The following is a 17,842-nucleotide window of genomic DNA, read 5'->3' on the forward strand; positions in this document are numbered from 1 at the left end:
TTTATTCTTGTCCTGCAACTCCACAAGGAACATACAGAAGGAGACATCTTGATGTGTATTGTCTGCAGATGATACCATTCTGTGCAGTGAGGAGAAAGATCACCTAGAAATAGATATATGGATATTGTTGGAGAAACCTAGGCAGGGGAGAAAGAACAGATGGTATGTAATTTCAATAATGTGAACACTAAAGAAATATCCTTGAAACTAGATGAGTAGAGAGTACTGAAAACAGAGGTTGAAGTATCTGGGTTCCAGAATCTGGGGAAACAAAGGATGAAATTAGAGCTAGGATAATAAACATCTGGGTCAAATGGAAAGAGGTAAGTCATGTAGTATGTGATAGGAAGATACCAGTAAGATTAAAAAGGAAGTCTCTGAAATGATGGTTCATCTACTTTTAATGTATGGTATTGAGTGTTGGGCAATAAAGAAGAAACATGAACAAATGATCTGTTCCACAGAAATGTGAATGTTCAGATGGAGGAGTGGCTTAAACAAGAAAGATCAGATGAGGAATACGTGTGTTAGAAACGTGCTCAACATACATAAATGAAAAAATAAGAGAGCACTGGCTCAGATGGTTTGGTCATGTAAAGCGCAGTCCTGGCAACTATGTGGGTAAGAGTCCAAGAGATCTAGACTAAAGGAAAAAGATGAGGCCAACCCAAGAAGAAGTGGTCTGATGTTGTAAAGGAAGACATGTTAGCATGTGAAGTGATAGAGGCTATGGCATTGAATAGAGAACTTTAGTAGGAGAGGACTCATAGAGTGGATCCCATTTGCTGGAATTAATGCATGGAGGAGGAGGAATCAGCACTTGGTTATGTGACAGTTTAAGCAAAAAGGATAATTAAGTGGCCATTTACCCTAGGGATTCTCAACCTTTTTCTTTGAGGCCCCTCAACATAAAAACTCCACCGCCCTGCACGGTTTTCTGCATATAAAAGCCAGGGCTGGCGTTGAAGGATATCAAGCAGGGCAGTTTCAGGGGGCCCCATGTGACAGGAGCTCCTGCAGTGGTAAATTGCTCAAGCTTTGGCTTCAGTCCCCGGTGTGGTGGGCTTTTGGCTTTCTGTCCTGGGCCCAAGCAAGTCTCACACTGGCCCTGCTTGGAGGACCCCCTGAAACCTGCTCATGGCCCCCCAGGGGGCCTCAGACCTCTGGTTGAGAACCATTGATTCTCACTGTCCATGTTGTGAGAAGTGTTTCCATACTGTCAAACATCTAGACTTAATCTTAACTTCGAATGTCTTGGCCTCCTAATACTTAGTTCTTGTAAAACTACAAGCTTACAACCTTAACTCCACTTTTGTCTAGGAATAGATGTTATGTATTTTGTTGATCTTACATATATCAATATGATCTTAATATATTTTAAATAATCAAATAACAGTTCAAGCCACTTCATTCACTTAACTAGAAATGAAGAGTTAAGATTGTTTGGGGCAGAAAAGAGGGAGGTCGGCTCTTCAGTGGCAAGTGAAGGGGCTGCAGGAATCATTCAGGGGCAGTCCCTAGTGTTGAGGGAGAGGCCACGACAGGGGGCTTCACTACAGGGGGTCTCTGCCCTGCCATCACATCTTGGGCCCTGTAAATCCTGGCAATGGCCTTGCACTCGCTATTGGCTTTATTGTAATAAAACGCTACCCTACCAAATACCTTGGCATAAATGAGACGTTATGGCAGAAAGCATAACTATTCATTCAGTAACCTTTACTTGGAGATGTTATCAATAGCCCTACATGTGGCAGAGTGAAGCACTGAAGTTTTAATATATTATACTAGAATAACTGCTCCCTTCTCCCTCCCCCCTCCCCCAATATAAAAGCTGGGAACATATTAAAACTGGAATGATTTTAAAAGGTTCCTGACTAAGATTTTACAGAAAGTTAAATCTGGATCCCTTCTGTAAGCGTTTTCTGGGAAGGCAATAGCTTGATTTCCTTATAAATGAAATAAGTCCCCAGTTAAGGCTACAGTTTAAAAATAAGGTTAAATTGTAATGTTGTGACCGGTGCTTGGATTTTTATATAAATGATTAAAATCTCTAGGGCTTCTGTAGCATAGTAGTGATGTGTTCTTACGCCACACTTGCTTGCCCTTCAGAGTTGCAATGAAAAGAGTTTGATGAGAAAGATGAGTGAATAGTAGGAAAGGCATCAAAGGAGTGGCTGCTTAAGATCTTCTCCTAATGTAATCGGGGCACTGACTTAATTAGCCCCAACTGAGCTGCTTCTGTTTTGTCTGAAACCTTCCCAAGTTTCTTAATGCTCCTGTAAAAATTATAGTTTAGCCATTGTATTGCGCTAGTTCAACATATGATGCCACTTCCCCTATGCATAGACACCTGCCCTTAGCTGTGGGTGGATTTGGAGCCTGCTGTCTGCCTGCTGAAGCAAGACAGTGTTTTTGATTTTGACAGACTTTTACAAAATCCTTAGTAGTCAATGATTAGTTGCATTTAATCCACAATTTGGGATGCTACAGAATTGGGTGTTCGGGAAGTCAAATAAACTTTGTAAATGATCAGAATCCTTCTGGTGCTGAGTGTTCTCTCCCCACCCAGGACACTTCAGGACAAATGTCTGCTTAACTCAACTTTTCATTTCGGTTTCCTCTGTAAAATTAACTCTCGGTTCTAGGTGCACTTCCCTTTCTCTGTCCATTACATCTCAGACTGCATTCCATCCTCATAGTCTAAATGGGCATCAACAATGGAATGTACTCATTCTTACAAAAGTATACTCAGTAGAAAATATACCCAGTTAGGGCTCTGATTAATAATAAACGAAACACTACCCAGCGTATTGGGTGAATAATCTTGTGTAGTCACAGTACTAGTATGGGAATATTTAGACTGGCGGTGGTTTAGGAGCAGATACTATTTCAGCCTCTACCCTCCCAGACTTTGTAGCCATAATATGCGCTGGTAACGCTCCAACAGAGATAGCAGTGGTGGTACATGTAGTGTAGATGGGGCTTGGGCATAGCTACTGTTGTCACCTAACCCTGTTCAGTAATACTTAAAATACTGCTGCTGATGTTGAAGTATGTTGTTGTTGTTAATCTGATAGCGCTCGCTATGTGCTAGGAGCTTTCCAAGCACTTGAGGACTGTCGCTTCTCCAAGGAGTTCTCGCAGTTGGAGCTCTCTCTCTTCAACTTGCTCAGAGCAGAGGAGGATGTTGAAATGTGCACATCTCTTCTGTATAATACACCCAACTTCTGCCCCTTCCTTAAATGAGCTCCATTTGGAAGAACTCTCTCTCTTCCTTGGTTAATATTTGCCCAACCCCGTGTAGTAACTCCATGGCATTTAAGCCAAATGTATCTGTTCTGCAATACAGAGTTATTATGTGGCTATGAGGACTTTGTAATTGATGTCAACATTTGGAATTCACGAGCCAGCCTTGTGTCCTTTCCTCTGTATTTTTCTTTGCTGTAATTTGTGCCAAGCCAGGCACTAGGTAATATTTAGTGAAATAATGGAGCCATAATCATCCAGCGTTGTGAGGTGCCTGTTATGCTAGTGCTGATCTTGGCTTTTTTCCATCCCACAGGAATGATTGCATGATGTTCATTCTCTGGGAGGCAGTGAATAAACACTGAATTCATAATTAATATATGGCACAGCTACAGTTTAATTTGTGTGTTGCCCCACAGAGCTGCAATTTACTCCCTGTAACTAGGTTAAATTAAATTTTGGCTATTAGTAGATATGTTAATCTGACTTGCAAGTCTGTGTTAAGCAGGATACCCAAGTATTTCATCTTATAGAAGCCAATGCAAAGCCTTGGTCTTTGGATGTGCTTTTCAGTGAATGATCTGGTAGGAGGAGGTAGGGAAATGCATTAGGTGGCAAGCTCTCTTTTGGTACTGTGGTCAGCAGTGAAATAGGTGTGATTGCAGGAATGTCAGTAGTATTTAGAACGGAACAATCAGTTGCACACATACAAAATGGGAATTGACTGTCTAGGAAGGAGCACTGCAGAAAGGAATCTGGGGGTCATAGTGGACCACAAGCCAAATATGTGTCAACAGTGTAACGCTATTGCAAAAAAAACGAACATCGTTCTGGGATGTATTAGCAGGAGTGTTGTTAGCAAGACACGAGAAGTAATTCTTCTGTACTACTACGCACTGATTAGGCCTCAACTGAAGTAATGTGTCCAGTTCTGGGCACCACATTTCAGGAAGGATGTGGACAAATTGGAGAAAGTCCAGAGAAGAGCAACAAAAATGATTAAAGGTCTAGAACCTTTAGGAAGGGAACCTGTGAGGGAAGGTGAAAAAAATAGGGTTTGTTTAGTCTAGAAAAGAGAAGACTGAGAGGGGACATAACAATTTTCAAGTATGTAAAAGGTTTTTACAAGGAGGAGGGAGGAAACGTTTTTCTTAACCTCTGAGGATAGGACAAGAAGCAATGGGCTTAAATTGCAGCAAGGGAGGTTTAGGTTGGATGTTAGGAAAAACTTCCTAACTGTCAGGGTGATTAAGCACTGGAATAAATTGCCTAGGGAAGTTGTGGAACCTCCATCATTGGAGATTTTTAAGAGCAGGGTAGACAAACATCTGTCAGGAATGGTCTAGATAATACTCAGTCCTGCCATGAGTGCAGGGAACTGGACTAGATGACCTCTTGAGGTCCCTTCCAGTTCTGTGATTCTATATTTGGAGTAGCAAACACCTTCCCCTGAATTAAAGCTGGCAGGGGAAGTTGAAGTGGTCCTTGGTACTATTGTTTGTCACTGCAGACTCGCCAGGATAAGTCACTACATTGTTGAATCTGTTTGAAGCCAGAAGAGCTAGAAGCTCCACCATTTAAAATGAAAGCGTATGTTCTGCAGGCTTCTGTAAAAATGTGTGGGAGACACTTAAACCCCTGTATTTCCGATGTCCTGTGCCAGGGGAGGCCCATGAGTTGTGAACAGCGGAAACTTAATAAAATCTTATTGCCCTTTCTCTCACCCCAGGGGTGTGTAAAGTGCTTCGAGTATGTCAGTGTGGGCCCACTGTAGATGTGCATGCATGGAAGATGGGATTTTATTTGAATAACAGCGTGTGTCAGGGGCATGCACCCCGTGCTGTCTAATGCTCCCTAGAGAGGAGGTGGTTGTGGCCATGGCCATCCATCAGTTCCCCTGTACTGTCTGAGACAGAGCCCAGCAAGAGTCCAATCTGTCTCTCTTTCAAGGGACCCTAAATTGAGCCTTTTCAACTAGCATAGTGAAGAAATCTTATCTTTACACTTCAGTCTAAAGGGCATTCCTGAAAAGAAAAATCAGTTTACTTCCCTCTGTACACTTTATGCCAACCTCCACCCCTCATGGCAGAAACTATACCCCAGAGTTTAAACCCTTCCTGTCCTGTGACAGGCTTATCAGCAAGGATAGACATGGCTAATGCCTCTCTCACTAAGGGAGAGCCATATCCCAGTACACGTTCTTTCCCTCCAGGACCTGCAGGTCCAGGGCCACTTGGCTCAAGCTAACTCTGCTTGGGCAATGTGTGTGTCACTTGTAACCGTCACCTCTGGTGTCTAACCAGTGTGAGGTCACATATAAACCACCATCTGCCCTCTCTCCTTTGAGTACACATCAGTCCAGGATCAGGCAGTGGAGAGAAGGTGAAGAGGATGCCCACAGAGTTGGCACAGACAGCATTGGCACTGAACACCTTACTGTTAGTGAAGTCCCTGGTGCACAAGGACTCGCTATTGACCACCCCAGTACCTGTTTCAGCTGCCGTGATGATGGCACCTCAGTCTGTGTCACTTCCCAAATGAAAGAGGTTCGTTATGGATGGACCCACTTTGAAGATCCTCAGCTACTTAGTACACTTAAAGCAGACCAGCCTCTTGTTCAGCTCTGTTTTAAGGCCCATCTCACAGTGATACCAGCTTGCCATCCACCTGTACTGTTATGCTCAGACTCTTCTTACCCCATGGTAAGAGAGTTTCTCAAAGGGTTATTACAGGTTATTCACCATTCAGAGAATCAGCTTCTGCCTGAGAGCTCAATACAGTCCTGAGGCTCGAGAAGCCTCCATTGAAACCTCTGTCAGTCTGCTTGTTACACCACCTCACTCTGCAGTTTGGCCTTCCTAGTGGCTATCACTTCAGCCAACAGAGCGTGAGCTTCAGGCACTTGCGGCCAAACTCCCCATACAATATTCCATAGGGACAAGGTGGGGCAACCAAAGCTCGTTCCTGAGGTAGCTTCAGAACTTCATCTGAACCACCAAGTCAATCTGCCTGTCTGCCTCCTGAGGCCACATTCAGCACGGAGAGAAACACTGCACCCGCTGGGTGTATCCAGGACTTCGGGATCCAACCATTTAGACTGTTGCCCTATCTATTTCTCACCACAGCCGTGCGCCTAAAGGTTCTCTCATCACAAAGGATATGGAAATAGATAAGTGTGTGTCTCACAGTTACCAGCTGGCTGGTGGACAGTCTCACCAACATCCCTGCTCACTCTCCTAGAAAGCAAGCAACATTTTCCACCTGCTTCAGGAGCATGCCAGTATCAGATCTGTAAGATGGCAACCTGGAGTGTCCCCCTGACTTTTGTCAAACACGTGCCTGGATTTAGCTGCAAAGCCGGATGTCAAGTTGAAGAGAGCAGAACTACACTGACTGTTCAGCTCATGTAGCTGAAACTCCTCATTGCCATCATCCAGGGATACTGCTTGCCAGTCCTCTACAGCAGAGTCCACACTGACGTGTACTCAAAGAAGAGAGAATGGTTACTCACCCTGTGGTAACTGTGGTTCAAGATGTAGTGAATGTGGATCCTACAACCTGCCCTCCATCCCTGCTTTTCAGAGTCCCCAGCTACCTGGGGCTTTGAATTGCAGCTGCTCTGCTCTTGATGCCCTCACATGGGAGCATGAGGGAGCACAGGCTTATGCTGCCCTGACAGACACATCTATTAAAAAGTCCAATCTCCCATACATGAGGCATATGTGGATCTACAGTGGGATCCACACTAACACCTCAGAGAACCACAGTGATGCCAGGTCTACGCTAAAATATTAGGTCAACTCAGCCACATCACTCAAGGTTGTGAAAGCCCCGCCCCTTGGCATGTAGTTAAATCCACCTATCCCCAGTGTAGACAGTGCTAGGTCAACAGAAGAATTCCTCCATCAATATAGCTACCAGATCTTAGGAGGGTGGATTATCTATACCAAAAGGACCCCTCATGTCAGTATAGGTAGGGTCTACACTGAAGGTGTATGGTGGTGCAGCTGTGCTGCTGTTGCATTTCAAGTGTAGACAAGCCCTAACTGTAGGGCAAGTAACTGTTCTTTTCTGGGCCCCAGCTTAGAGCTGGAATTAACTGGAGTTCGCAGGGCTCACTGAGATGCAGCTTAAGCAACTTTTACTATGGAGTCCAGACAAGGGTAGAGGCTGTCAGCACTCCTTCAGTTTGGAGCGCCATAAAGGACAGAGGCCTAATTCTGGAAATCACTGACATTTTATTAGAAGGGAAGCGTATTTGTACGGCTCTGTTTTTCTTGGGGGAAAAGTGTGTTAACCTGTTGGGAAGCCTGCCAACTACTCTGAGCAGCCAGGCTGAGACTGCCAGTGCAGCTATGCGCTTGGAGTAAAAGAATTGGCTATTAGCTGCTTCTACGACAAGCTCAATCTCTTGGTTAGTGTGTGCAGGTTCACTCTCCAGAAATGGTCGTCAACTTTCTGACAGTGTGATAAAAATGTGCCGATACCCTGCCAGAAGAAGTCGAGACTGGAAGTTCTTTAGGGCTGGGGCTCTTTTATTCACATATTGTGCGGCACTGACCATGTCATCAATACTAAACTAATCAGTTTCCTTGAAGGTTCAAACCTCTCTGCATGTAACTAGGCCTGAGCCCTCAACTTTCCCTGCAGAATGAACTGCCTGACATTTATTTACATAACACAGGTGGTTATTTCCTTAATACCTTTAGTGATCAACTGCTGTTTAAGCTAAGCATGGTAAAATTTCTCTGAGTTGCAGTGCCGCTATTCTGTAGCACATCTGTTGAATTTGGAAGCACCTGAAGTCAGTGGCCCTGGAGATGGGGGCGAGCAAAAGGTGGGGTGGGCAGCATCTTGTTTCCTTTGCCTGAAGTTCTTAGAGGGGGCTGAGTACCTCTATTCTGTGGCCACGCTAGCAACTTGCCAGGAGCCTGTAGGCAACCTTTGCTTTTGAGCAGTTTTATTTCTGTAAAGGGATCTGATTTTTATTTTTGTCTGACCTTTTGACTCTCACCCTTAAGTTGGTATGTTTCATTGCTTTGCTGTAACTTACTAGTAGTCACTTTTATTTATTAAACATTGACACTTTCCCAGGGCTTGTCTATACAGGAAGTTAAGTTGAATCAACTAAGGCCTTGTCTACACTGCCACTTTAAAGGGCTGCAACTTTCTTGCTCAGGGGTGTGGAAAAAAAGCCCTCGGAGGGCTGCAAGTTTCAGCACTGTAAAATATCAGTGTAGACAGTGCACCAACGCTGGGAGCCGGGCTCCCTGCACTGGTAGCTACTCCCCTCTTGGTGCCGTGACTGCACAGCCATGTTAAACCACTGCCATGGCAGCACTTTAATGTTGCTAGTGAAAACATACCCTAAGTGTGGATTTAAAAGTGTACTTCATTTTGGAATTGAATTAAGCTAAAGCAAACTAAAGCCACTTCACTTCTCAAGGAAAGTGTCCACATAGGGGTTTAATGTGTGTTTAACAAATGCACTTTGAATTCAGACCTCTAGTTAATTCAGCTTAACTTCTCTTATATACAAGACCCCAGTGTTTCTATTGAAGTGGAAACCTACGAGGCTTCTTTTTTGTTGGCTTTTTAAAACTTGAATTTCAGTGAAGGAGAGAGTGAACAAATATAGCTCATGTGCTGGGGCTGAAATATCTCAGTACAATGAAGGACTATTCTAGGCACCTTCTAATGTGCAAGAGGATAGGAGGGGAGAGTAAATCTAAAACATGGAACCAGACTCTTAGAAACCCACATGCAATTTCATATGTAAAAATGTGTATGCACAACTGTTGTCTACATGGAATCGTATGCTCTGTTGTCAAGTATCAGAGGGTGCCGTGTTAGTCTGGATCTGTAAAAGCAGCAAAGAGTCCTGTGGCACCTTATAGACTAACAGACGTATTGGAGCATGAGCTTTCGTGGATGAATACCCGCTTCGTCGGATGCATGACTCTGTTGGGTTTTTTTAAAAAAAAAGCTAGCTTCCATGGCAAGCAGTTTTAACTTCTAAAAAAGAGTTGTGCAAAATGTGTATTTGCAACAGTTTCATGGATGATGTAATCATGGACATAAGTGTGCGTGTAGATCTGGGAAAACAATATAACTGCTTGCCATGGACATGTTAGGGAGCTTGTATATCGGGGGCGACGCTGAGTTCTTCAAAAACTATCTTAAATTTTTGAGGTTCTCCAACTGGAAGGTCTGGGAGTCTAACTGAAAAAACTGAGTCAATTTGGGCTTCTTAATACACATACATTCTGCTTCTAGTAAACACCATCATAAATGAGTGACTTTAAAAATGGAAACAATTCTTCCATACTCATGTGGAAAGATGCCTCTCATGCACTTTGGGATACATGGATACGTTGATGGAAAACATTCCAAAGCCTGAGGTCCTCAAGACCTACTTTAGGTCAGTTAGGTATTAGCTCCTCCTGATTTCTCATACTCTATTGGGAAGGAGGGTAGCGGATGGTCCTTTAGATATGGTAGGCCTAGACAGAGACCTCACTAAAAGTAACATCTTGAAGCATAGCTGTAGCATAATATGCAGCCAGTGCAGTTTTTGGCATGCAGGCTTTTCCAGTTGTTGCAGACAGCCTTCCAGTGGCCATGCTGCTGTGTGATAAAATAATAGAAAGTGTTTAGTCATGTTTGTACCTATCCAGGACTCTAGATGCTATACAGTCATTCAACTCAGTAAGTTAAAATGACCACTGACCTCTCGAGCTACCACGCTGGACTAGGGAACAACTCTGCAGTTGCAGGGGAACAGATTAGAAAGATTACTTAATGAATCTTTTCCACCTCAGTATTGCAGAATGCAGCCATAGCTGCAATTAATGGCTTTTCACAGATAGTCTCCAGTAGCCTATTGCAGCTATCACCTAACTCTAGATGTCAAAAACACAGTGATGGTCAAATTGAGAGGAGTTCCATATATTTTCAAAAAGAGTCGTTGCCCAGACATTGCACTTCCACATTCAGCTCATGGTGAGAGATGAACGAACAAAATAATTGCAGTTTAGAAATCCCTCAGATAACACTCAAGATGCATGAAGGAGTTCCCACCTCAGTCTTTTCCAGGTTGAAGTATCAGATAGCTCTGCTGCAGTCTTAGCTAGCCACTGTGATAGAACCAATACAGTAATATACATCTGAGTGTCTTCAGTGCACTGACGGGCTTTACACAGTGCCACTGTTTCAATTCATAAGAGCATACGAATAGCCATACTGGGTCAGCCCAATGGTCCATCTAGCCCAGTATCCTGTCTACCGACAGTGGCCAATGCAAGATGCTTCAGAGGGAATGAACAGAACAGGGTAATTATCAAGTGATCCATCTCCTGTTGTCCAGTCCCAGCATCTGGCAGTTTGTGGCTTAGCGGCACCCAGAGCATGGGCTTGCGTCCCTGACCATCTTGGCTAATAGCATAAAATCTAAATTGAGAGAGAGATTTGGAGTTGGATGTTTAGTTGTCTTAGCTACAACTGATTAATCACACTTGTACTCTGAGATTCTGATTTAGATTTAGCAGTTTATTTCTTCCATCCTCTTCAAATTGCAGTTCTGTGGTGAAGATGTAACTACTCTTGTTCAAGGCAGTCTATTAAGTGGTACATGCTAGATAAAGGTGGAAAGACTTAAGTGATAAGCACTCCGTTACCAGCCTTATGTATGTGATTACACTGCTCTCAAGTGATATTTGGTCCCTCCAGCCTACATGGAGTAGAATAGCTGACGTCATGTCTATATTAGGAAACTTGTACTAGTGCAATCAGATTTAAAATTGATCTAATTGAATTGGTGCATACCTTCAAGGTGCACTCATTTAAACTGAGTAAAACTTCCCTTAAATCAGTTTAGCCTAACTTGGTAAGTTTCCAAAGTAAGCAAGGTTTAAACTGATTTGAGTTAGTTTACATTAGTAAAAAGCAACAAAGAGTCCTGTGGCACCTTAAAAACTAACAGATGTATTGGAGCATGAACTTTCATGGGTGAATACCCACTTTACATGCGTCTGACAAAGTGGGTATTCACCCCAAAAGCTCATGCTCCAATACATCTGGTAGTCTTTAAGGTGCCACAGGACTCTTACTCTTTACAGATCCAGACTAACACGGCTACCCCTCTGATACTCTGCATTAGTAGTTTGCACTGGTATAACTAGATACAGTAGTGCAACTTTTCTAATATAGACCAGACCTAAGACTTTAGGAGGACACTGTTAGCTCTGCTCCTCATTGTGGGGGTGTGGAGCAGACAGCACCAGAAGTGGAGCCTCTTGCAGGAATCCGTTTTGCCTGTGATCTGGATTTACATTGGGTAAAGATCAGTAGCCAATGTGCTGAGTTGCTTAAAATGAGCTGATGCTAACCCTTGTTAGTGCTCTTGTCAGCTGCTTGTAAGTTGTCACCTTATCTTGATGCATGAAAACCAAGGGGCTTGCTGCTGTGATTACTGAGGTTCTAGTTTTCGTACCTATTAGGAGCTGCAAGAATGTAGCTGTAGTTGGAGAGCAGAGAGGCATCCGTTCCCATGGCTGATTATGGCATTTTTCTCTTTGATTCCAGAAACTAATCAAAATGCTAAGGGAAGTCTCCAGTGAAACACTGCGGTCTAATTTATGTTTTCCTGTATTTCTGGAGGGGAGACTATCATGCGACTTGACCATTCTATGTTTAACTAACAGAAATTTGTTTGTTTGAAGGTACATGGGAATAGGACTCTCAGCCCAAGGAGTCAACATGAACAGACTTCCCGGTGAGTCATGTTAAGAATTGTTTGTATTCAGTGTATTAATCTTTGCAGTAAAATCATATGATTCTCAGAAAAACATGGTCTGTTTCCTCTTCAGGAGGTTGGAAGCAAGGATACTGTTTGGAAAATGGTACATCTGAGCTATGGATGTGTTTGCATTTTTTAGGGCTGCTCTTCTAGTCCATGACTGTAAAGCTCTTACTCATTGGTGTGGAACTCCTGGCTGTATGCGGGATACCTGCCTTCAAATGAGTTGGCACTGAATGTGCATGTCAAGTTTGACCTCTTTTCTGCTGTTGTAAGGCTACTTCACGGAAAGCTTGTGTATTATCTCACACACCCACACCCACCCACCAAACTTGGGAGCCTTTGCTGCTGAGCTACTGCCAATTATTATATTGCCTCATTACTCTTCAGTATTACTTTTTAATGTAAGATCTTTGAGTTAGTGAGTTTTCTTTTTTTAGAAGATGTCAAGGTAACACAATATTGTAAATGATTCTAAATAAACAGGAGGGCATTCACTTTTAGGCCTTGGGTTCTGGTGACCCAGTTCTTTCAGCTGATTGTTGACATTAGAATGTTTCTGTGTTTAGCAGAAAAAATGAATGAGGGAAAAGGGAGGTGGAAGAATAGAAGGGAAGAGAATAGGTGATCAGAGGTGAAGGGAGAAGGATTTTTCTTTTTTTAATTGTGTTTGTTTTCGGTAGTGGAACAAATGGGTTAGGATAACCAATTGGTTGATATGGTGGTCTGCAGTGTTGAAGCACACATAGAAAAGGAGAGGCAAGAAATGCAGGTAAATTCCAGATTACCTGAATAGTTCAGGCAGGCAGTGGCTCTCAATCTTTCCGGACAACAGTATCCCTTTCAGGAGTCTGATTTGTGTTGCATACCCCCAAGTTTCACCTCACTTTAAACTACTTGCTCACAAAATCAGACCTAAAAATGCAAGTGTCACAACTACTAGTACTGAAAAATTGCTGACTTTCTCATTTTTACCGTATCATTATAAAATACATCAATTGGAATATAAATATTGTACTTGTATTTCAGTCTATCGTATATAGAGCAGTACAAACAGTATGAAAATTTAGTTTGTACTGACTTTGCTTTTTATGTAGCCTGTTGTAAAATGAGGCAAATATCTAGATAAGTTGATGTACCCCCATGAAGATCTCTCTATACCCACAATCCCATTATGAGAACGGGCAAAACCCTGACAAATCTCTGGAAAGTGCAATTCTCATTTCAAAGGATGCTTCTACATTTCAGATAATCTGAACTGGGGACAGCTGCATTTCCCTGGACAATTACTGTCTATGAGGCTGGCTTCTTTTTTGTTACTGGTTTGTGGTGGTTTTTTTAGTTTGATAGGATCTTTATCAGAGGTTAGAATTAGCCAATTTTCTCCCAGAGAAGGAATTGGGAAATAAAGCAGTATAAAATTAAATCCCAGCATAACAGCCAAAAGCCCTTCAAGAGAGGAACATCTTAATGTGTTCAAAGTCTAGGGGAAAAGGTCTGTCGCAGTAACTGGAATGCACAAACTGAAATGCACAAACTGAAACAAGTGTATCCAAAGCATACAAGAGAAGTCAGAATTCAGTGCTGGTAAAATAAACCTTAACAAGCTGTCTCATTCCCAGGTGGATAGTGCCTGTGATTTGACTGCTTACGAAGGACTTTCCCCCATCTTCTAGGAGAGCTACTGTGGGAAATCAGTGAAAATCTCCTGCAGCAGGGGCTGGGACATGTAAGGACTCTGGGCTGGAATGTGTCCTGACCCTTGACTCCTCTTCCTGCTGTCACAAGATCATACTGATCTGTAGCATAGTGGTCAGTCGTCTCTCAACCAAACCCTCTGACTCTGAACTGGAAAGAGAGATGGATGGATGGGGTGCACCTCTGAGGCCCTGGGATGGGAAATGTATATGCAGCTGGAGGGTGCTAAGGTGGGAAAGATATAGGCTGGTGGCAGAACAGAGCTGGGGAGAAACTGATTGGAGCATTGTGCAAGGTGTTGGGGGAGAAGGAAGAATCAGCAAATGTGAAGGGAGACGGGGGGAAAATTTGACTATATTTCTCCAGCATTCTGAGAATTAAGAGTGAAGTCAAAAGTAAGGGAACATTTTTGTCTAATCTCAAGCTTAATATTTGCTCTGAGTGTCATGTTTATCTTAGAAGTATCAGAGGCCACTAGAACATACAACCGTTTATATGTTTTACTGCTATTCAGGTTAAGTTAGAAAAACAGCTACTGAGGCTTGCCCTGCAAACCAGAGCTTCTGTGATCTGTATGTGCCAGCACTGGCAGAGTCAGCTGGGCCTTGGAGTGTGTGTGCTATGCGTGCCTTCCAGTGACTCTTTTCAGCTAAGCAGAGTGGCACTGAGGGGCTGCAGAGGTCTGAACCTTTCCTACGCCACATGGTCATTACAATGAGCAAAAGTTCAGAGTCACACATTGCCAAAAAGAAGCAGCTACTGGCTTCCTCTAGTACAGAGGTAGGCAACCTATGGCACATGTGTCGAAGGTGGCATGCGAGCTGATTTTCAGTGGCACTCTCACTGCCCGGGTTCTGGCCCACCGGTCAGGGGAGGGGCTCTGCATTTTAATTTAATTTTAAATTAAGCTTCTTAAACATTTTTAAAACCTTATTTACTTTACATACAACAATAGTTTAGTTATATATTATAGACTTATAGAAAGACACCTTCTAAAAACATTAATGTATTAGTGGCATGCAAAATCTTAAGTAAGGGTGAATAAATGAAGACTCGGCACAGCACTTCTGAAAGGTTGCCAACCCCTGCTCTAGTAGGAATCCTTCTCCCAGGACTATCAAATCATACCTGGGCCTGGTGTTTGAAGCATTGTAATGGTTCCTTTTTGGATTATATGTGGGACCCCATGTAGTCTGGGCTTCTGGAATTTCCTGTAGATTCCCACCCTTTTCTGCAGAACTGTTTCAGGCTTTCAATGAATTGTTTTTCTCACCTGTTTGGTTGCAAGAGAACCTAACAAACATGAAGCAAGTGCAAAGTGATGCAGTAACATCTGCCAACTTGCTGAAACAAAGCTCTGTGTTGTAAACTGGCTCCATTCTCTCAGAGGATTAATGCTGAACCCTAATGATGATTGAAAAGTCAACAATTAACTCTGTCACTTGTGATATCTTCAGCAGAATCATCAAACTAATGTGTTTATCCCACAATCCCAAACTGATTCCCATGACTTCCCAGGTGCAAAAAGGCCCAAGCACGCCCTTACCCTAATGCCAAAACCTCCAGGTTCTCCTTCTTAATTTCTAGAAGGCAGTTGTATATTCAGTACAAAATTCTGCAGTGCACTTACAATAAAAAATGATGCAGCCTTGTAAAATTAAAATGTAATGTCTTAATAGTCCAAGGATAGCCATGCTGCTGGAATTCACTTTCATGTTTAATTGAATACAAACTTTTTTTAACTTCTGCAACTGCTGCAGAATTTCTAATTTGCCGCGTGGGCATGCTGCAGAATCCAGGTGCCATGCTGAAAAATTTAGGTCAAGCTTACCATGCAGTACACAGGCTCTAAACCAGTTCATTAGTTGCAATTTAGGACAGTGTTGTGGTAGAAGAGTTGCTCTGAAAGACCCCTCTCTCTCCTTTGAACTTGGGGCTACTCAGAGGTGGGAGTTGAAATCTCAACAGTGAATGAGTGACGATAGGTAAGACTACATTTATGACATGGAACTCATGAAACCCGTATCTTCCGGAGACCTCTGTGACATTTTCTGCTTCAGCCCCAGGGACTGCAGGACTCGAGCTGGCAGCCAGCGGAGCCCTGGCAGGGTTCCAGCAACAGCAGCAATCGGGCCCCCTGCAAGGTTCCAGCAACAGGTGACAGACTGCAGAGGGAGCCCTCCTTAGAGTTCCAGGCATGGGCGACAGCCTCGCACAGGGGGAAAGGGGGTGCCTTGGGCAAGTGGTTGGGGGTGTCCTGTTTTCTCTTTGGGAAATATGGTCACCCTGCAGCTCCCAGCCACCATGGGTGGAGGGCCTGCCGCCCCCCCCCCCCACAGCTCCCAGCTGCCCTGGGCAGAGGGGGAACCCCACTCGAGCTGCAGTAGCAAAAGTCACAGACAAGTTATGGCTTCTGTGATTTTTTTTTTTTTTTTTTTATTGCCCATGACCTATCCGTGCCTGTCTGTGACTTTTACTAAAAATACCTATGACAAAATCTTAGCCTTAATGATAGGTAGACTGGGGATAGGCCATGAAGAGCCTTGTAAGTGAAGACAATTAATTTGTTTATTTGTCCTAGAGAAAGGGGAGCCAGTGGAGGGATGACATGGTTAAAGCAACGGGGTAGGAAAATGATCTTTGCTGCAGCATTGTGAATTGAGGTGAGTGAGGACAATATTGCATTTGTCAATACCAGAGAAAAGGATGTTGCAGTAAATGGGATGTGAGATGAGAGCCTGGATGAGAGTTTTAGCTCTGTGGCTGAAGGGGAAAGGCCATCTCTTAGAAATGACACACAGAAAGAACCTGCAAGAGGACCTAGGGAGATCTGAGTCAAAGATGACACCCAGGTTATGGTCCTTAGTGACAGGCAGGATGGTGGCGATGTCTGCAGTGATGGAGGAAAGAGGCGGTGGGAAGAGTAGGAGTTCTGTTTGGTCATGTTGAGCTTGAGCTGGTGGCTAGAATTCCATAAGGATATGTGAAAGAGGCCAAGATTTTAGTTTGGACAGGAGATGGATCTGGAGTAGAAGCAGAGCTGTGACTCGTATGCATAGGGAGGGTGGTTGAATTTGTGTTTGTGAATGAGATCCCCTGGGGATAAGGTGTAGAGGGAGAAGAGAAGGGGACCAGGGACAGAGCCCTGTGGAACCCTCATAGGAAATTGGATGGGATGAGGAGGATCTCTGAAAGATACGTTAAAGGAGCAATTAGAGAGGTCAGAGGACCAGGGATATGGCTACACAGCAGTTGGGAGTGTGCTTCCCAGCATGGGTAGGCAGATGCACTTGCTCTGCTCGAGCTACTATGTTAAAAATAGCAGCATGGCTCCAGCAGCCCAGGCTAGCCACCTGTATATCTACCCAGGGAAGGCGAGGGGCTTGTACTCGGGTGGCTAGCCTGGGCCACGGCAGCCTCCATGGCTATGTTTAGCATGGTAGCTTGAGCAGAGCTTGCACGTGTCTGTTTGCCCACAATGGGAAGCACACTCCCAGCTGCTTTGTAGACATATACACCAGAAGAAGATAGTCATAGACACTGAGAGAGGACAAAATTCCAAAACAAAAGCATGGTCAAAGGTGGCTGCCCGGTCAAGGAGGAAGAAGATGGAGTAGTGGTTCTGAGCCTTGGCTAGGAAGAGGCCATTAGACTCTGAGAGCAGTTTCAGTGGAGTGGCAGGGGTGGATGCTGGATTGGAGATGGTCTAGGATGGAACTGGAGGAGAGGAACTCCAGACAGCAGTTTGTAGACAGCACATTCCTCCACTGGGTGGATCTGGGTTGGGGGAGACACATGGGGCAGAAGAGGCACCCCATATTTGCAGCAATTCCCACTGCCAGGCAGTCTAATTTTAGGTTAGAATTGTCTGGTTTCTCCTCTTAACAGCCAGTCTGAAGCTGTTGAGTGGACCTGCCTGTTCAGCTTTAAGGTGGACTCTTAACATTTGAAATGTAGTTCTTTGTCGGTAAAGTGTTCACCAGTAAAGTACCATTTGGTAGCGGTCTGCACTAATCCCTATGACAAAGAGCTTAAACGCACACAGTGGACTTTGCCGAGGGTTCCCTGCCGTGTATTTGTGCAGGCTGTCTTTGCAAGAGG

General features: G+C 43.9%; 2 protein-coding genes and 1 long non-coding RNA gene across 4 annotated transcripts in view; 1 reads left to right on the plus strand and 2 right to left on the minus strand.

Moving 5' to 3' along the window:
* LOC127034063 (uncharacterized) overlaps positions 1–17,842 on the minus strand; it is a 163,767-nt gene that overhangs the window by 84,695 nt on the left and 61,230 nt on the right. The window lies entirely within an intron of this gene.
* Positions 1–17,842, minus strand: part of TSNAXIP1 (translin associated factor X interacting protein 1) — a 234,700-nt gene that overhangs the window by 74,231 nt on the left and 142,627 nt on the right. The gene's annotated exons all lie outside the window — the stretch shown is intronic.
* RANBP10 (RAN binding protein 10) overlaps positions 1–17,842 on the plus strand; it is a 157,205-nt gene that overhangs the window by 17,388 nt on the left and 121,975 nt on the right. For both annotated transcript variants that reach the window (XM_050922409.1, XM_050922408.1), the window contains exon 3: positions 11,967–12,019. In XM_050922409.1, coding sequence (XP_050778366.1) covers positions 11,967–12,019 — 53 coding nt within the window. The remainder of the gene's footprint in view (positions 1–11,966; positions 12,020–17,842) is intronic.

The sequence above is a fragment of the Gopherus flavomarginatus genome, chromosome 14 (genome assembly GCF_025201925.1).
Source record: "Gopherus flavomarginatus isolate rGopFla2 chromosome 14, rGopFla2.mat.asm, whole genome shotgun sequence".
Lineage (NCBI taxonomy): Eukaryota > Metazoa > Chordata > Testudines > Testudinidae > Gopherus > Gopherus flavomarginatus.